Genomic DNA, 20,505 nt, shown 5'->3' on the forward strand with positions numbered 1-20,505 from the left:
GATACGGCGAACAGTGTTAGCCACTCTAACTACCAGTGGTCGAGCTACTGGTTGGAGTCGCATGTGTCTAGAGCTGGCGCTGATCATTCGCCTTTGGCTCTTGCTCCCACTATATCGAACACGGACTGAACTTGCGTCAAAGACGGAATAGATGCGTTGTACATACACGAGGATAAGCTAGTTCGAAGCGAGTGAACAGAAGGATCACGCCTGTCAATATTACCAAGGAGACACCAACGAGCAACCGAACCAGTACGCCGAGCAAGAAACCCAAAGGACCGAAGTTATGGCCAAACCGTCGAGATACGTCTGTGCCCATCAGGCAATCTTCTGCGTAATTCCTGACCCTTTCATGCGTGGCACAAGAACTCTTCCATTGCGATACTCATACTCCAACTCCATCCTCGAACCACGATCCTCTTGGAACGAAACTTGGATGATCCGCATGATAACTCTGAGAAGGTCTGCACACTCTGGATACTCCTGCTTGACGTCGAGTTTCACGAGCTTGAGGCTTTCATTATCCTTCTGAGCGTCGCGCGCGAAACGGCTGATGATGTTCATGTCACGTTGTGTTGCGAACCCAGTGGGCATGTTGATCCAAAGAACGTTATTGGCTTTGTGGAGGCTTTCATATTCACTCAGAGAGCTGGATCCATCATCGAGAACGATGTAAACGAAGCGTGAGGAGATGTCGTCTAGACGAGTCGGTGTGATGGTAGAGGCTGTACCGTTCTCTGCGAGTGTGGAAGCCAGTTGGTCCGCAAAGCCAAGCATACTACCCTGAGAGCCCGGTAGAATATTTACCATCAGGCGCTGGGTTGATGCAACTGCTGTAGAGATAACACAGTAGCAAGATTGACCGATGTAATCGAACATGTTCGTCGCTGGTTCAAGACCGCTGAACTGGGTACCCTGTAGTAGCTTGTTCCATTCATCGTTCGAAGGATATGGCAATTGTTCACAACGTTCATCTAAATCACCCGTCAATAACTCCCGATTGCCCATGTGAGTAGTAAGACACGTACCTGACCACATATTCTCGTTCATACCCAAGATGAGGCTGTACGCTGGAGATATGTCCGAGAGTCCGACCATGGCCAAGACACCACCAGGGACGAGGAGTTTGCGCAAATTTGTTAGTGTTTCTGTAAGAGAGTTGGCTGTATGGAGAATGTTGTTGACGAGGATTAGGTCGTAGGTATTGGGGCTGAAGCCTTGCTCAATAGCATCGCGGTTAATGTCAAAACTCTTAAGCTTTAGGAAGTCTTTGGTGATGCCCGACTTAGTTTGCTCTAGTACTGATAGCGACGAATCGGTAAGAGTGTAAGAGATATTCTTCTGCTCCCGAAGGGCTTTAAAGATGGTCTCTTTGTTGTTGCTCGTACTGGCGCCGACCTCAAGGACGTTGAGAACCGGTTTCTTTGTCGCATATGATGAGAGATACTGTTTGAGATGGCTTCTCATCTTCTGCAATAACTCCATGCCGTCTTGCATCTGATTGAACCTGTTGCCTTCCAAAAGCAGTGGGATTGGATCAATAGTCCCCTGCAGAATAGCTCCCAAATTCGGTCCAATCTTGGCCAAAATCTCGCCCTCAACGCCCATACGCGTAAGCGACGATAAGATCTCAATCATAACCGTCATCGTCACATCGCCCAGCACAAGCTTACTCGCCTGAGACGAGTTGTAGGCTTGCATCCATTGATACAATTGTTTTCGGAAGCCTGTAAGTTTAGAGGCATCAAAATCCGGGATATCCAGAGGGATGTTGTTGAGAGATGCGCGAATTATCAGAGCTGCGGCGCGGGCTAGAGTGATCTGGTGATCGGCTGTTGCTTTACACAGTGGTGTTCTGGGTCGAAGTTCAGAGCCGGTGAAGAAGTTGGCATCAGGTTCCCATTCGACGTGGTACACTGAGTCCCAGTCGTCGTCGTGGATAACGAGTTGGTCTCGGATGATGGGCTGTACTATAGACATGACTGGAATGTGACTGTTGTGTTGATCAGAAAGGATAAGTGAACAAGTTTGTTGGCTCACTCTGTACAAAGCTATGAAGTAGGAGACAGAAAGTGTTGGCGCCAAGCAAGGCCTTATATCCCTCCAAAAACCCCAAAATCTCACCACTTCCGGAATGGAGAGGGGGCGGGGGGCGATGACATTCGTATCTCCGGGGCATACCCCAATATTTCTCGGAGCCGCAAAGCATGTGAGACCCTTTAACCCCACGGGGAAATAAACGGCCGAGCTTCCGATACGTGCCCGCGTTTGGGGTAAATGGTGCCATGACATGTTTCTGTGACATTTTGTCTCCTGATCAACGTGGAGTGATGAGATTGAATCGGGAAGTTGGGGAAGACCCCGCGTTTGTGAACCGATGAGTGAGATGTTGGTTTTGGGGGTTAAATGACGAGATTCGGGTGCAACGGATGAGGCGTGTGGAGGAGGGAGGGAGCCGTTGATCCCGTCGCGACAGAAGCCATTCAACTTTCAATGAGCCAATACTGTTCGTAATCCTGCTGAATAAACTCCACTGTTCCCGTCGGGGTCACATTGAGGCTCTATAAAGAGCAGATGATCATTGAACTAATGCATGTGATTGCGGGAAACTCCACAAATCGCATCCGCAATACCACTCGAGATCGGAGCCGTCGCATTCGTCTTCTGACACGCAGTATAACCTGTTCTGACGTAAAGAGGGGATTTCACAAGCTGAGGGAGATATCTCGGACCGCCGGTGTTGGTTCCGGATGATCCGGATTTGGTCGGTGATGACATAGTGACTGAGGGGTTTATCACGGCATTACTATTCAGTGTTGCACTGTGTCTCGCCACACGCTGTAAAGTCTGGGAGGTTTCTTACAGGTAAGTTCTGTAATTGGTCCATTTCCTTCTGTGCCGCAAGCAGGAGTGAGGCGGCTGTACGTTAGGGGAGCAGATGCGGCATTAAGTCACCAATTGCAACACCTCGATTCGAGCGGCAAGGTTCGCCTTTCAGGAGTCTACTTCTGTCGTGATACAAAGACTTTGGAGATTCCCCTGGTCTCCTTCAGCTCAGCAAACACGTATGTATAGTTCCTGGTAACGGAGTCGCGCTGGCGCAACGAATCTCTGAAACTTTTGAGTAGATACGGCAATCCGTGAGTCGCCTCCACCCTCCACCAATGGTTCTACGTGAACGAGGTAATTGGGTTGAGCCCAAGGTCGATTCCTCAACTGATGGAGAAGAATTGGAGGCACCTGGGCTACGGGACGTGTGCTGATAAACCCTCATGTGCATTTCATCCATATCAACTGGAGAGAACGGCTTCGTTACGGGTGGCATATACAGTGTTTACTTGCGAGTTCTTCATGTAGCTCTATGCCATCAAGAATGAAATGGATACACCTTTATCCTGCCAAATGCTGGAAGATTACTCATGGCCCGGTTAGCCCCAAACAGCCCGATCTTCGATTTCTCCATGGAGGATATACCATCAGCCTTCAGCTAAGCAAGTGGGTAGCTGTGTCCCAATGGTATATGATTCGTTTTCTATTATGCGTCCAATTCCTTTTTGGCGTACACTACGAGTCATACTAGTAGCCTTGAAGAACGACGATGCATCGTGGACGAAAGTAATTTGGTATAGAGGGTACCTGGCATGATTCTTCAGATTTTTTGCAGCACTAAAAGCGGTTATGCTATTATATATACCTATAAATCGACTAGCTTTATCACATGCGTCGCTCACCGTAGATAAAACCAACAAATCCTTCTGTCTCTGATAGGCAAAACTTGGGTCTGGGAGACCCATTCCACCAAGGCTCCAATCGGCTTCTGCAGAAGAGGCATATCCTGCTTCAGCACCTTCAGACATGCTCTTACCATTGACTGCAGTGTTCGAGGTCTCGAAGGCTGACATAGTCAATGCTCCCGATGCGGGTGACTCATCGATCTGGACACTAATTTCAGCGGTGGACTTATCTAAGGCTATTAGACAGTAGTCTGAAATCACCTCCTCTGTAGACTCTCTTCACTTTCCGATCAAACATTTATCGTCGCGATTAGGCAATTCACAGTACTCGTAGCACTTGGGGTTTCGCTGGCTCAGGCAATATCGCTTTTGACATCCGTCAAGAACTGACACTGAAGCCTGAAGTCAGTTGGGCTATATACACTCTCGACTTACCTGGGATTTCCTAACTGTAAGTGTACACCTTGGTCATAAGTGCACGAACCCAGTTAATAGGAATAGGAAGGCTAATAATTCTCACGTCGTAGGCTAACGTAGTGATCAAGCCCCCGTATGGTTGCATAAGTTCATGAACTTACTGTGAAGAGGATATCCTGTTCCTCTTAATTGGGTTCGTTAACTTCTGACCAAGGCGTATACTTGTAGTTAGGAAATCGCACTCTAAAGACAAAAATGTTATAGGTAGTCTCTACATGCCTGTCGATCCGCTGCTCTTGTATCTGCTTACATGGTAATGAGGACTTGAGGAGTATTGGCTGCCTGCTTTGAGGCATTGCTTGCGGAGCGGTTTATCTTAGGTTAACTGTTAGTTCTGGGAAATCTTCATTTTAAAGATCCGAAGAACTAAAATATATGTAAGCGATGCACAATACGTATCAAAGCGAACTCTATCCATACCTCGGGTTAAGAGCCGGGTGAGAATCAGTGATTACTATGTCGAGTTTGAGGCTATACATTAGAGATCAGACTTCATGCTGCATACAAGTTGCAAACATGCTGCACAGGTATCTAACGGAAAGGAAACCTATTGTCATGCGATCTGTATTAAGTGATGACTTGGCTATTCATCATTACCGCGTCTGGTCGAGCCCAGAGCATATTTTTCAATACAACTGCAACTCTACAATTGATTAAAGGTCGTTGTTCATTCAGACATTCGAAGCTATTTCTTGTTCTGCTTTTCCCTCGTACTTCGTTGCCCCGAGACATCATGGCCATCCCGCCTACATCGACCGTGGACCATCCGCTCTCCAGAGCCTCTCACCCTCACTATCATAGATCTCCAAGTATGGAAACTCACTTGAAAACACCAGCTTGCTTTTATGGGGAGAAAATTTGATCCTGGACTCACAATATACCGGTCCATCGGTGTTCGAAAGGCGCAATCTGCCGTCACAGCAGAATTCTAACAACGGGGGGGACTGACCTGTGGGTGCCTCTGTGGTGGACCAAAGGACTTTGGCCTGCTTGTCAATCACATGAAGTCTGCCATTGGTCCGGAGGACAAACTCGACGCCATTCTCAAACTGGAGAAAGGCTGTCTCAGAGGGACTGACTTTCAGCGTGCCGGGCTAGAAGGTACAAGAATAGCCTGGTAGCGGCGTTAGTGATATTATGAGGTTAGGACAGCATTTGACTCACCCTGTGCCTCAATACCATTGTTTAGAGTGACCTGGTATGGCTTGCCTTCCTTGCCGTTCTTTTTCGACAAGCTATCTGCATCTTCTTTGCGTGTGTCGGCTCTGTTAGCCAGCTGTCGTTTATCCACCAACATGCACCCTGCGTTCCCCACGGAAATAGCGCTCTGAACTCCATTTAGTCTCGAGTACGTATAGAAGACAACGCCTCTCATGCCACCTCCACCGAAGTGCTCGTCTTTGATAGTTTTGCGGTTAAAGTGGATAAAAGGCCAACCACCGGGTGAAATACACTCCACGAACGGTCGGAGATCTTCATAGGAGCTATAGACCTTGCCGCCATATGTTACGCCGAGTAAATAACAGACACCGCGCGTAGCCTGAACAGATGTGGCATTCTTCGACTCATGAACAAATGAGGCGCTGTCGGACTCGTGGGTAATCTCCAGTGTTTCAGTTGACTGCGCGTCATGATCAAATGAACAAATACGCATGGGCATATCAGTGTACTCATAGATGAGTGACAGGTTGGTCGTGGCCCTTGGTGCCAAGCCCCCAAAGGAATCGGGTGTCTCAAGCGTTTTGATGTCTTTCGCGAGGATGAGCAGCCGATCTCCGTTTTCTCCGGGACTCACCCATTTCTGGAGCTTAGCAGTCACGTCGTAGGTTCCACATACAGCAGCAAGAATCTGGAGTTTTTTGTACTTGACGGCGGGTGCTGGAGCGGTCTTGGCTGGCTGGCTGACGAGACTGGTCGATTGATCATTCTTCACTGGTAGCAAGTCCGCCCAAACTTCAGGCGGGACCAGCTTTCGCATTGCCAGATCAGTGGAGGGCTCTGTTCCATCTGACAGTACAGGGGATCTTCCACTGATGCTGCAAGAGTCAAGATCAGAGGTACAAGGTGTATGAAGCTCCTCGACGCCGCTGCTCGACTCGCTCGGCGCGTAGTCCGCAACAGAAGGCAGGAAAGGATCTTCTTGCACCATGGTCTCTTGTTGTGAGATAGGTCGAGAAGATTCCTGAAGGGCTTCGTTGAGGGTCTCTTGCACGAGGTCGTCCTTGAGATTCGCGTTCAGAATCTCGATCTTGGGCAGAAGCTCTGGGTGTCGAGTCAAAGTATTCACCTGGTTCGTAGAGTGTTAGAGGATGGAGGGAAGACAACAAATTGAACGTACCACTGCAACAATGCTGTTTATCTCTTTATCAATCGCACTGCGTACAGCCAGGAGAGCGTTCAGTTCAGGCGGAATAGCCCTGGGCTTGTCGACCTGAGCTAGAAAATATGTGTCAGTTCGCTGAGGTACCATACCAGAATAGCTCAAGGTATACAATACTTATCTCGTTGAGAGATGATATCCTGAACCTTTTTTGGCAAGCGATTGTACTGCATGTAATTGTCAAAGAGCTTAGAGGTGTATGACGCAACACCATCATAATCGAGCGGTTTCAGTATCTCATAGCTTGACCATTCGTTGAAGCTACGATTTGCCTTGTACTTGGTAAGTATGGCTCTTCTCTCGATTAGTATGAATTCAGAACAATAATGTTTAAAATTACCAAGTTCTCTGAGGATCCTGGGCAACAAGGGCAGGAAACTGGCTCGCAATCCTCAGTATAGACGCTACGTCTGCGGCGCGATTCATGTCCGGGACCTCCACGCCCTGGATGACAGATGCGATCGCAAATTCTTTGCAAACATTCTCCAAGTCCATGGTGGGCTGAGTTAAACCCTTCTTGACGCTATCGAAGTTAGCTTCATGTGTGACAATTCGTTAAATTCTTACGCTTCAATTAGCTTGTCCTTGCGATCCGGGTCAGAGGCAATGAAGGAGATGATGCTGATGAACAGCCCGCCCGTTATAAAGCCTGCCATTGTCAGATTGCAGCAGCAGAATGTGTGTATAGTTGATACGTACCAGAGATATAGGAATCTCCAAATGTCTCATTGAATCTAAGCGACCCAGCCTCCATGCCATCGATGGGAAGGAATCTGGCGGAGCCTTTCAGACTTGTGATTTCGCTCATTACACGAACTGATGCCATCAGACTAATGTCGGCATCGTCAATCTCAGCGCTGTTAAATGCACTCATGTGCCCATGAACATCCATCCTGCCAGTCGTGATAGTGGCAGCGCGCGAAATATCCATCGTGTCGGCGACCTCTGACAGACGGTCGAAGAGCATAGACGAGGTCGTGATTTTCGGTGAGAGTTTCTCCGAAGTTATCATGGCCTCATCTGTAGCTTCGACGGCGCTGTCGATGCACATTGTCTGGGTGTACGAATTGAACCCCATGCCCTATGGTAGATGTCAACGAATGATCACAAACAGCGCTCCGTATGACAGAATGGTTAGCCAGTCCTCACGGTGAGGTGCAAGAGCTGTCATTTTTTATGAGCGGTGAAAGAACATACCAGACGCATGGCATCATTGTATGGTGCGAGTAAGAGCGGCATGGCGACCTTGGAAAGTGCGGTGCGCGGTAGAGATTATCGCAAATATTGAAAAGATTGAAAATGTATAGACGGGATCGCAGGTGCTTTTTTAAGTCGTGGCAGGGCTTGTGCGCGCTTTGCCCTATTGCTTGTCAACTTAAAATATCGTGTTGTCATTCATCACCTGTGTTTGCAGCCTAAAGCTTAACCTTAGAAGAACCAGCGCACCGCATGACAGGTGGCTTTCGCCTTCGGCGCCATGCAGAGAGGCTGTTAGGGAATAAGTCTGAGAGGTCAAAAAGACGTCAAGCATGAGGATACAGGCTGTAGGCTAGTTCATAGGAGCCACAAGAGTTTCCAGAAGGATTCAGAAAGGAGATAGGTAACAAGACTACCAGCACCAGAAACTTTGCCTCGATGCTAGTGTTTGGCGACAGATTGCTGCGTTCTCATGAAGCTTTTAGACGTCGCGCAAGACAGCCAGCGCCCATCGATAGTCTACCATATTGAGCTCAGGCTTAGCGGTGAGTCTTGTATCAGGGAACGCAGCGACACAACCAGCGACCATAATGTGATGCAAGACATGCATAAAGATTCTGCTCGTTGGCGAGCTGGCTGGACAAAAGAAATATCTGACAGCGCTTTTACCAACAGTGAATGGTAGAATTGTAGATATTTCATGTTTTCATATCAAGGTTCCTATCCTCCAATCCTCCTTTTCTCCTATCTTCCTATCCAACTTTCTATCAAAATCACGTGACGATATTTTTTCAGCTTCGTTCATCACAGTATCAGGCAAATGTTATTTGGAAAACACCATATGTCGTTCGGTCCGAAGGAAAACAAGTAATGCCCAGTCTTGCGAACAGCAAGGATAGGAAATTTTAATTTTAACATTGAGGTCAAAATCAGTAGTCACATGATGCGGGGTGAGTCAAGTTTTCCAATCCCTGTGCAAATCTGTCAATGTCCAATCTCCCAGCCCCACAAGCTTAAATTGACCTCGGTCAGGAACAGTGCGCAGTTACCCTGTAGCAGGCGCACCGGGAATGGCATTGGAAACACTTTTCGCAACACATCAAAAAATGGTCGGATAGGTGTTTGGAGCATTTGCAATCTTTACAGAGGACTGCAGAAACTTCTCAGGCGGATGCTTGCAAAGTGGTCGCAGAAAAGCACATGGCAAGCTTGCTAACGGAGTGATGTCGTTGTAACACTGAATGGACTATCGAGACTGTATATTTAACTCTTGGTCGCTTGGAATAGACTCCTTGAGACAATTTTACATTGTATATGACACTGTCTTCTTCACCACATGCTTACCCTGCAGCTTTCTGTCCATAAATGCACCAACATGTTCCGAACTCAATCACGTAAATAGCACTCTAAACTGCTGACAGCACTAGCCAGACCGACTTGCTAATTCTTAATATACTCTACAGAAAGTCTAGCAGTAACGTACTCGTACGTTGCCGATTAAATGTCGATTGGCTGTAACTTCGTCCAAGTCTAACTTGCATACCCTGTAGAGGCCGCCGGCCCATTCCGACTACCAGCATCAGATGTCTGGATCAGACAAAAGCGTTCATAATTTGAGTAATAACCTAGGCTGTACATTACACTTGCATGCACCGTGTCTTTGAATGCACTCTCAAACCGTTGTCAAGCAGTTGCCCGTGGTGACCTTTGGCTGACGTTACCTGCCATGTTGTTCGGCACTGCACGCCTATCTTCACAATCCCACGCATTCAACCTCCAGATTGATTGCTCGTGGCTTTTCATTCTGTCCCTCATAACCCATGTGATATGCTTTTCCACTTGGTTGTCCATATGCTATACTTGTCTACGCTGAACATCCATCGACAAAAGAGCTAAGCCAGCGTCTACTTGTCCAAGTTTAAGACGTTACTTCTACTGACCATTCCGGGGGCGCATCGTCAAGGAAATGGACATCTAAAGTGTTTACAAGCCTTGTTGGGGGTTCTATTGCCTTTAGGCTGGTTGACGTCATCTAGATCAGATACGTCCATTAAATGATATCCCAGCAATCTTTGATCCAAACAGAAACATTGACTCATCCCAACACTATCTGTATCATTCATTTCCCCCCCTGCTTATCTGCCGGCTCAACAAACACTGACCCAAACTTCTGAGCACAAACCTTGTCCTTCAGGTCTGGAAACATATCGAGGTACACACCAACACACTTCGACACTCCACCTGGCACCTTTCTCGCCGCCGGGATCCTGGAACACTGTGACGGATAAACTTGGTTGGGATCATGATCATAGTCCTTCACTCCACTGCAGTCCATCTGCATTCTCCGACTATCTCCTACAATGAACTTTGACCGTTAGCTATGTTACTTGGGGAGGTCAGAGAGAACTTACAGAAACATGAAGAATGTCGCCGCTGGTGACTGTTGTCGCAGATCTAGTTAATGCGCCTGTGACCTCCTCGTATCGTTTGACTTTTAGGGTCGTTTTGACTCCCTTGGTATAACCACCGCGCCTGGTCTGGTTATCTTTGTATGTAAACTCCAGGCCGCACAGTCCCTTGGTGTTGGGATTAAAGAACGCGGCTATCTGGGACACACTCGTCCAACCTCCCTTTCCGTCTTCTATCTCCCAGAAGACCTTATCGTTCTTTGTACATAGTCCCTCGCGTATGTGCGACCTGCTCGAAAGGCATTTCTTGGCCAATGGTGTAGGTTTCACCTCGACGTTGGTAGAGTCGGTCGCTTGGAAAATATCCCAAACAAAACTATCCTAAAACAGAGTTAGCGTTTGTTCCTCTACATCATACAGGACTTACCAATCTCTCGAAGCGATTCTCCGTGTAGGATAATTCGTACATATTGCCTTGTGGCCCAGGGTGCACCTCGACAGCGTTGGGTCTAGGACCAGACCTTTCGATCCGGACTCCGCTGTACTTTGTATTTCTAGCATTATGGTACGCGCAACCCTGCACTGCGTTCCAGAAAGTGATGCCTGTAATTCTCTCACCTTTGCAGACGTCGAGATGACCAATCTCCTTGAACCATTGACCAGCATAAACGGGTGGACTTTGGTCCCAGAAGTCGAAGCGGAAACCTGATACATGTTCTGGACGTCGGCTGCGCCCCTCTCTTCCACATGAAATTCCTATGCGCTTGACGTTGTTGAGAAGAACAGACGTTGATTGCCCTTCATGGGCTTTGTAGTAGTTGAGCGCAGTTGACGGCGACACGGGCCGAGATGAGTCTACATGGTCGAGATGTACAAGTCCCAGGGATTCCAGGTACCCAAACAATGGAATCATCTTTCGAGATACAAGTCAGTATCTCAAACATATAGATAAAATAGAAAGGTGGTAAGACTTACACGAACCTGTCCCAGAAATCCAGTTACAGTCTCTCCATGAGGCGAAACCAGGATCTCCATTCCAGGGTTTTCAGGATCTTCCATAGGCTTAATCCTTTTAGTAGCCGCCCCAAAACGGGTAATTATCTGAATTGGATATCAGTTAAATCAGCTGAAGTCGTCTTGAAGATGATTCACGCTACGTACCCTGAAGAAGGAGGCAAGCGGCGCAGAATAGCCTAGGCCAATGATTCTCTCGCCAGCCGGTCCATCGATAGGAAGAGACAGTTCAATGGCCGTATCTCGATGTCGGTAAGTAGTTAAAACTTCACGGAAACCGAACTCCTTCTCTGTTCCGTCAGTGTAGTAGAAGCCCAAGCCTCTGACAGTGTAATTTAGCTCATCGTGGAATATGGCGACTCGAGTGAGGAGTGGAAGCAGGGAGCCACTTGGGCCGCCAAAGTCCATGTTCAACATGAAAGCAGTTTCATCGACGGTGGGAGGAAACATAGTAACCACGTCAGGTTGAGGGGGTGCAGGGTGCCATACATGTTGTCCAGAGGTCTTTGGTTTATCCATAGTAGTGGCGTCGCCTGGCTTCTCGACCAGCTGGATAGTAACGACTTTGCAAGCCTAAACTCGTTAGTTGCTCCCTGTAAGCTATAGATCAAGACTTACATCGAGACCAAGCAGCAAGCCCATAATATAGGGACCGTTTTGCGGCTTTAGCAATTTGATGCCAACATAATCGTCAGGTTCGTCGACTTTACCCACGATCTTCCAGTCTACTCCACCAAGCTCATCCTTGATCCTAAAGGCAAGTCCAACAATGCCACCAAAAGTAGTCGCCACCTTAACAGCGGTTACCTGGTCAGATGGTTTGATGAGAAATCTTGTTTCTGCCTTGTTAACCAAACCAATGCGAAACTTCTCAATATGATCTCGCCCCATTACCCGAAAGCTGCATATGTAGGGCCTCCCATCGAGTTCCCCTATGCTAACCGAGAACCATGCGCCGCCTCGTAGGTTCAGGTATCGCGAGCCTTTGACATAAACATCCCCGTAAGGATCTGCGCGCGGCTCTCCTCCAAACCCTTGTACTTTCTGGGTCATGTCATATCCTAATGACACTAGCTCCTCTCTACAACTCGCTGTGTCTTCCAGACGTGGGCTTTGTTCAAGCATGGCGACCATACAAGGCGCGATGACCTCAAGACCCTTCCAGATACGAAGCCGATTTAGCGCGTGTGCTGTTTTAGATCTATCTTTAAGAGCATGCTTCATGCTAAAGTACAGATCTCGCCATGTCTCCGTTCTGTCGTATTCCAACGGAAAGAATCTCATTTCGTGATCACGGCTGAAGCGGCTTGCCCAAAAGGTTTGAGGTAAATCAGCAGGCTTGGAGAAGTTTGCAATAGTCTTTGATGCAAGCCGAAGGTTGAGAAAAGACCCATTATTTAGTAAGTTGATTATCTCATGGTTCAACTCGGTAGAAAGCTTGGAGAATACGTCCGACGATACTTGCGTATAAGTCCCTCCATCAACTAAACGATACACCGTCGGACCGAGGGGAGATATGCTGGGATCAGCTTTCAAGAATTCCCAGCCGAAAGAGCTGCGGCCTGCGAACGTTGCAACAGACAGCGCTGGTTGATTATGGGGGCGAAGATATGATATCCAACCATCCCCATTGCTAGGCATACTCTGTCGGAGATCAAAAAACACCTGCAGGATCTGCTCGTCTTTATAGCGCCGCGGTGAAAACAAGAACATCTTGTCGCGGTATATGGGCCAACATGCTTGGTGGATGAAGAATCCTTGGTTCGGCTGAATGACTGGGTGCGGTTCCAAAGACCCATCTTGAGAATATCCGAGAGGCGTGAGCGAAAAGTGCGACTGGCCTTCTTCACGCTGGACTGGAGAATGAATGTCAGCAGATTTTCAGCTACACGTGAAGTTCTCTCATGTTACCAGCGAAGATCATGCGCCACCATGGCCGTTGCTGTTCGTCTGCTAGTAGCTGGTGGATGCAGGGGATGCTAATTCCACAGAGAGCACATCGGACATGCATTACCGCCAGGGATCGATTCGTTATTTCCTTGCTTGCTTGTGACAAAGAGTGGCTATACCGATGCAGTTTCTCGTCTCGTGGTTCGGATTAATTGGGGCCAACGACGAACCCTATTGATGGAATTGCGAAGGATCAAAGATCAGGCAACCATCAGCCATCTCGTGGGTGTATCTAGCATTTTATAGCTCCTGAAGAAGAGGAAAACGTCATTAGATGACTAACTTCTTCTGCCTGTTGATTTAAGCTCTCAGCTACGAGCCTCAACCGCAAAGAGTACATCTACCTCACAACTTGGACAGTATACCCAATGACTAACCCATTACTACAACGTAAAGCTGATAAGGCCATAGGATAAGCCATCTTCTACATATTGTTACTGCAGGAATTTCTCAAGCACAATGTCAGAGTCCAAAGGCAGATCAATATCCTTTGCAGTTGAGATCTGTGGCTGAAAGTACATATTGTATGGATGACTGCGGCCCACAAGGTTAAGCTTTAGGCTGCGAACACAGATGATGAATGACAACACGATATCTTAATGCCACGTACTGCTGACGGTGAAGCAACAGTCTTATGCATGTGAAGCGCGTACTGTGAGCATCAGCTGCGGGGTCTATCAACTCAAATAACACTCTTATAAAAACAGCTCAGGGAGTATACCAGCTACCAATACAATTTGCCCAAGTTAAGCTTTTCACATGTTTACGAATGGTCGCATTGGCCTCTCCAACACAAACTTCAGAATATGCATGGTGACTGATCAGTGGCATTGGCTGTTGATAGCTATCGAATTGCAATAGCGAGTCATTTTGCCTCTCTTACCTTTACGTATCAACCCTCTACGTGATCAAGCCTTCTTTACCCTGCCCCTCAAAGCCTCCCATTCGTGCTCCAGCATTCCATAGTCAATCATATCCCACCACCGCCTATCAAACCAAAGCGCCTCCCTACTCCTCCCCTCCTCCACAAACCCCAACTTCTTATACAAGTGCTGCCCCCGCTCATTAAATCCAGCTGTCCCAATCCCAACCCGATGATACCCCCCAAACCTAAACGCCCAGTCCAGCGCCCAATTAATACTCTCCCCTCCATAGCCCTTATTCCTAAACGCGTCCGCGATGACAATACCAATATGCGTAGCCCTATGCTGTTCGCGGTTCTTGGGCTTGCCGCCCCAGCCGATACAGATAAACCCAATGGGAACTGGTTCTTCGCTCTCAATGTTTTGCTTCTTGGCTTCGTCGGGGGACAGACAGAGTACAACAGCGAGAACGGACTTTTGAAACTCTGTTAAAAAGTCTGCAACGTCTTTTTTGTTCTTGGGACGAAGAATAGAAGGGTCTGACAGGGCTTTTGCGACGGGGTCGTTCTCGATATGCTTGAAGAAGAATTCCTTGTCTTTGTCGTTATCTTCTGGTGAGCGGTAAATTAGGCGCTCCGATTGGAACGCCTTGGTCACGCTTGAGATGTCCATGATGACGATGATGAACAGAAAGAAAAAGAGAGGTTGTTTCTATGGCTTATGTAGTCGTAGATAATAGTTTATCGCATCGGAAATACGGCACATATCTAAGCGCTAAGCGACGGGTAAGCAATGCGTGGCCCCTCCACTTTCACCTTCCTATTTGGTGATGGTTCGTGAGTCACGGCCCAAATTCGTGATAGTCAAGAGGTGATCAACTCTCGACACGGGTTAATTGTGCCTGAGCCATGGATTGACTCACGTTGAAAGACAAAAGGGCTTCATGTCTAATCACTATTCCTCAGGAATGCATTATTATCTTATACGAGAGCCTGTCGTGTATAGACATGCAGCTAATGTAAGATTGCCGCATACCCGATCTCATTCGGGTCATCTCATGACTACACGATATCTCATCTTAGTGACTCAGCTTGACGATCCCTCTCGCCAATCTTGACACAGTCTAGAAGTGACACGTTGCGTGAACGAATTGACCAGTCACTTCGTAATGGCCTATCTATTTGCTTGTCATATCTCGCGCATTATTCGCAATGGAACCTTGATCTGACGAGAGCGGGATCATGGTCAGTTTGCAACATAACCGTCCCTGTGAAGAAGCCACGACGTATTTGGCGCCATCAGACTTCAGTCATATGAGATTCAAACAAGACATGCCACAGGATATCGGCAGGTAGCATGCTAATTAATGTCATGATGGCCCAAGACCTTCATCAGCGAATCTACTGAACCTGTAAAACGACAAAATACGCATAAACACCAGCCCCAATCCTCTGATGTTCTCTCTTCTTCCCAACAATCTTCACCCTCCCCTCCTCAGCAAGTCCATTAACCTTATCCTCATACCCCTTCACCTGCCAAACCGACTCCCTGATCGTCGAAACAATAACGCCCCCAGCATTCGTAACCCTAACGAACTCATCAAAAGCCTCAGGCCCAACATGTCCCTCCGTCATAGTCCCAGCACAAATAACCGCATCATAACTCCGCGAAGAAATATCAAGCTTCTCAGCCAAATTCGCAACATTGAGCGATTTGTACACGCCTGTCCGCTCAGCGACTTGGAGCATACCGGGACTTAGGTCGATGCCGTGAATTTTTGCAGCACCGAGTTTTGTGAGCACTTCGCCGACGAGACCTGTTCCGCAGCCGGCGTCGAGAATCTTGGCGGAGGATATTTGAGTACCGAGATGGGTGATTAGCTCTTGAGATGCGAGTTGGGGAGCGACGTATTCTTCTTTTGCGACGTCTTGGTTGTAGGTGTTTGCCCATTCATTGTATGTACTCAGCGTCTCTGAGAGACTGGTCGCTTTGAGGGAACGCTCGAGTTGGGACATGTTGATTGATTCGAATAAATTGGGTATTGAATTGCTGGCGTGTAAGTGTCAATTCTACTTGTTGTAGCAAGAGTTTGGATGAGGCATTGGGGGAGGGGGCCGACATTAGTGTCGCGCGCAGCCAATGACGTAGTGGTCTGATGTGACAAGATGACGCCGGACAACGTAAGATAAGCATCACAACAAATCATTTGCTCACGCCCAGACTCATCAATTACGCGAGTAATGTAACGATTATGTGTATTTTTAACGAGCCATGACTATCAAGCGCAAGGGTTATTACCAAAACCATCAATCGCCCACCAAAACCTGCCTAACCTAAATACACTCAAAATCCGGTATCAACAGCCCCGAGCGATGCAACCCAAACCGCGGCGAAATCTTAGCCAGCTCAGCAACAAACCCCGGCACACCACCCGGAATCTCCATGTTATACCATAACTTCGGATCATCCATCGCCAGCGCCGCCTCGTGCATCTGCACAATCTCCTTGCTATCCCAAATCCCCTCACGTCTATTCAACCTCCGCAGCAGATCCAGCGCCCTATCCCGATGCGGCCCCTCAGTGCACGACCATACCACCACCGAGAGACCAGAGACCAAGTCGCCGTCGAGGGAGAAGCTCGGCTGGCCGGGTGTTATCAGCCGCTGGGCGAGGATCTCGGCGGCGTTGAGGAATGCCTCGGCTGTGTCGGGGGTTGGTTCGGAGAGGTCTTCGGGACCGCAGGACATGCCCATTCGCCAAAAGGTTTGCTGCATGTTGAGGTATGTGAGTTGGGGGGATGCTAGGTCTTGGTACTCCCACGTCGCGATGTGTTTCTTTGTCAGTTCGAATCGCGAGTTCCAAACCTCAAACTTGGCGTCCATCTCGCCCCATTTCCTTTCGAGTTCCTCCTTCTCGGGTCCGTTGAGGGTAAACATGTCGATCTGGCCGTCACCGTTCATCGAGCATGAATATGGCGTCTGCGCGATAATGTCGACGGTCTCGACGTCGAGTCTGCGCAGGTAGCTCGCTGCTTCGTCGAGGTCCTCGAATGGCTGGTCCGAGTTATCCCCGCACTGCAAGACATCAAGACAGCCGGATTTGATATCCGGGATGATGGTGTCCTCCATAAACATCGAAGCCTCAACGCCAAGGTTCGCAAACACCTCTGTAAGCTTCCTCGTCATCTTCTGTTCCTTCGAACTGTTGATCAGAAGGGGCGACGAGAGTAGTTTCGTTCCGGCACGGATATGTCGGATCGACTCTGCATACCGACCAGTGATACCCTCAAACGCGACAAATAACAAACAGCATACTAAAGTACACTGCAGGTCAAAGGCAGACTCCATCGACATGTGGGGTATTATCCGCTGGATGGATTTGTTGTACTGCTGCATAGCCAAGCTTTTCAGCTGCTGTAGCGGAGAACACGTCTCTTGGCCGGCCATGTAGAACCGGTGCGCAGCACCAACAGCGATGATGGCATGCCGAATAGGTTCGCATGAGTGCGCAAGAGGGAGGACATAATTGATGTAGAAGTTTGATGAGCCGGGAGAGCAGGTGAGTTGGTTGGACGTCCAGTGATGGAAGTGGTGAAAATAACAGTTCTCAATGGATGTTTCGGCTATGCGAGGGTTGAGAGACGAGACTGTGTATCCAGCGACGGGAACTGAAGCACGCTGCTGGATCTGGTTCTTGTTAGGCGTGGCATAGCCGTCGCATTTAACACGGCCATCGCGACAGCGGCGACACGTCGGCTTCTCCTCATCGCACTTCAAGTGCCTGACTCTACAAGAATACAGTGATCAGAAGCAATTAACCACCCAATCAAAACATAAATACGTACTTGCTACGTTCAAGTTAGTTAGTCTCTGATTCGTCAATTAAGCATGCGGCGGAGAGAGACATACCAGGTTAAGCAACCAGTGCGAACTTTTGGTCTGGAGGCACGCTGCCATTTGACCTTCTTGGGCAGGATTACGAGCTGGTTCTTCGAAGTAGTCATGATATGTTCCTTTGCCTTGGTCTGTTACGAGAAAGCTTGGTCAAAAAACGAAGCAAAGGCAGGGAAAGCGAGAGAATTTTGATGCCGTTGGATGGTGCCCTTGGTACGGGGAAATATCAACATGTCGCAGTCTCCACCGCCAAGAGGCGCAGTCCAGACGCTAGCAGGGCCTCGAACCCTGCTTTTACGACGCAGCCAATCACACCGAATATCTCGGCTGAAACGTGGGTCTCACAGCATCTGGAACTGTCCGTGTCATACCGTCTTTGACAGCAACTGCGTAAGCCTCAGATCAACTCTATGTGTTGTTTCGCTGCGATAATCATGCATTCTTGACAGTGCCTCCCAATTCACCTGAAACGGAGCATCTTGGCATCCACGTTTTCGGCTCTTGAGTGCCGATAAGGCTGAATTAGAGAGGTAGAGATCGAGATGAATTACGTGGCTCCCAGGGGCTTTGCAGGTTCGAGAACAATCCCAATTGTAATTTGATGCTGGAGTCACGCTGGAATATGAGGTATCGCTTCACGGCGAGCCAGTTTGGGAAAGATATCCGTGATGAAGAGGATGCGCGACTAGCGGAACTGTTGTAAAACATTACATATGACACTGCACTCATTGACGAAACAAGTCGTCAAGGTCGTTTAAGGGCTGATACCGCCAAGAATGAAGGGAGTATCATGATCTGCTGCCCGTTCCGCCCTTTCGGAACCAATCCGGAACCCGGAACGCTGGCCTCGGAACGGTTGTAACGCTGTATTCACCATACTTGAAGCTCTCAAATCTGTCTGGACAATTACGATCATCGACTTGATGGCGTTTAAGCATATGTACAAGCCTGTAGACAACCATAAACACTATCCCGTATAAGATATCTGCCGCCAGAGCTATACTAGTCCCACTTCAGCTTCGTAACCCTTGGGAATCACCATCAAATCCCAAGGGATGCTTTTGAGTTTGGTCGCTAGACCAAGCCCAGTATAGCCTTAAGAAACAAACTCACGAGATCATTGGGGTGTTTTGTGTCGTGGCGGAGCACGTGGCTACGCGGACTACGGCTGGCGGGAAGGCAGAGCGGCTGTACAGCGTTGATATCGCTAGAGTCAAATGAGCCAATTGAGAGGGCCCATCAGGAATATCACTCATTTCTCTGTTCAACAGGCTATTAGTTAGCCTAAAACTCTAAACGGCGGCCCCTTGTTAGGGGGCACAGGGTCATCCAATAGACCGGAGCAAACCCCTCAAAAGACTACAATGGAACTTTCTCCTCGAATGCCGAATAACACCTACATTCCAAGGAGGAGGTCTACAGGATAACTCGGCCTTGGCAAAAGCATATTCTGCCTTCCTCAACTGGCTGCCTAGAGCTCTTTGACCTTCATCATCTCGGCGGCATTACAACGCACTGCGATGCACAACCAAAGTCCCAATCACATGTACCACCACGTAAGTAGCCCTATCATGTCGTGTTATAAGCTTCGTCTTGGCCTCGCTAATCGTGAATCCCGTGAGCCGCTTTTCCGGGAAACCGGCAGTACACTGCCTCGACTCCACTAAAATGGGTTTTCGGGAATGCCGAATGCAATGCGCCTCAACACCATGGAGTCATATCCGCAGGCCGAGCAACCCGCGCATCGCGGAGGAATAAGACTTCGGGAATATTAGATGATAATGAATGTTTGTTCAATAGGTAAATCATCTGCAGATCTTGTCATGTGTAGAATGAAACGTTGCGTTGTACCGCCGGTGCAGCCCTAGGAGGGCATCTACTCCGACTACTCGTCATGTTTCGCCGGCAGTGAAGATTATTCAATAACATGGATGCTAAGCTTGTAACCCAAATGCCATGAAATCTTCAGCCCTGTACTCTTATCATATCCACATGTCCCATTGAGGTCTTCCTCTGATCTCATGGTGGTGCGTCCACTCGAAGATCATGACTGAAGGATCTAAAGGCATTACCTAGAGACTGCCGCATTAATATCGGGAGGAAGACGTACTGCCTAAAATCTTTTACATGTGTTGTTACAGTTATTCGACTCCGCTGCAATGAGAACTTGCTGGTATTTAGAGGGCGAGGACATCTTGACCGCATGGATGGTTTGAATGGGCCGTGATCAAGGAGTAAATGCATACTTAATACCAGTGCATAACGTACAGTTCTTACCTGTTGATGTTAACGCGCTTCCAATAAAATAGATTTTTGTCCTTCCTTGTTATGAGATTCGTATGTCAAGTTCACTTCTGTACTCGCAAACACCGCGGCTTTGCCAGCTCTTCAGATGTCGGTGAGGCCATAACGCGTCCAACGGCACCCATCAATTAGTTCAAACACCAAAAATTTATCTTATCATTTACTCCGAACTAACTAATGTGATTGATTGCAACGCTGAGATCCATCGGGTCAGGCCCGCACCTCGGTACTCCACAACTTCGTGATACAGAATGCTGCCGTTCTTCGGTAAGGCTAGACTAGTGT

General features: G+C 48.3%; 4 protein-coding genes across 4 annotated transcripts; all 4 read right to left on the reverse strand.

Annotated features, from left to right (window-relative positions):
- Positions 1 to 318: 318 nt before the first annotated feature.
- On the reverse strand, positions 319 to 1,980 carry FSUBG_10417 (polyketide synthase; the record flags this gene model as incomplete). Its single annotated transcript, XM_036674994.1, has 2 exons — positions 319 to 974; positions 1,029 to 1,980. 2 exons carry the CDS (start codon positions 1,978 to 1,980, stop codon positions 319 to 321), a joined length of 1,608 nt encoding a protein of 535 aa, XP_036534114.1.
- A 3,366-nt stretch (positions 1,981 to 5,346) lies between these two features.
- On the reverse strand, positions 5,347 to 7,830 carry FSUBG_10418 (uncharacterized protein; the record flags this gene model as incomplete). Its single annotated transcript, XM_036674995.1, has 7 exons — positions 5,347 to 6,498; positions 6,550 to 6,647; positions 6,704 to 6,852; positions 6,932 to 7,114; positions 7,159 to 7,240; positions 7,291 to 7,672; positions 7,789 to 7,830. 7 exons carry the CDS (start codon positions 7,828 to 7,830, stop codon positions 5,347 to 5,349), a joined length of 2,088 nt encoding a protein of 695 aa, XP_036534115.1.
- A 2,077-nt stretch (positions 7,831 to 9,907) lies between these two features.
- FSUBG_10419 (uncharacterized protein) lies at positions 9,908 to 14,695 on the reverse strand (the record flags this gene model as incomplete). Its single annotated transcript, XM_036674996.1, has 8 exons — positions 9,908 to 10,153; positions 10,200 to 10,577; positions 10,624 to 11,109; positions 11,172 to 11,297; positions 11,358 to 11,783; positions 11,829 to 13,066; positions 13,122 to 13,189; positions 14,271 to 14,695. 8 exons carry the CDS (start codon positions 14,693 to 14,695, stop codon positions 9,908 to 9,910), a joined length of 3,393 nt encoding a protein of 1,130 aa, XP_036534116.1.
- Positions 14,696 to 15,423: 728 nt separating this feature from the next.
- FSUBG_10420 (methyltransferase domain protein) lies at positions 15,424 to 16,038 on the reverse strand (the record flags this gene model as incomplete). Its single annotated transcript, XM_036674998.1, has 1 exon — positions 15,424 to 16,038. One exon carries the CDS (start codon positions 16,036 to 16,038, stop codon positions 15,424 to 15,426), a length of 615 nt encoding a protein of 204 aa, XP_036534117.1.
- Between the last annotated feature and the right edge of the window lie 4,467 nt (positions 16,039 to 20,505).

The sequence above is a fragment of the Fusarium subglutinans genome, assembly GCF_013396075.1.
Source record: "Fusarium subglutinans strain NRRL 66333 chromosome Unknown NRRL66333_c0000181, whole genome shotgun sequence".
Lineage (NCBI taxonomy): Eukaryota > Fungi > Ascomycota > Sordariomycetes > Hypocreales > Nectriaceae > Fusarium > Fusarium subglutinans.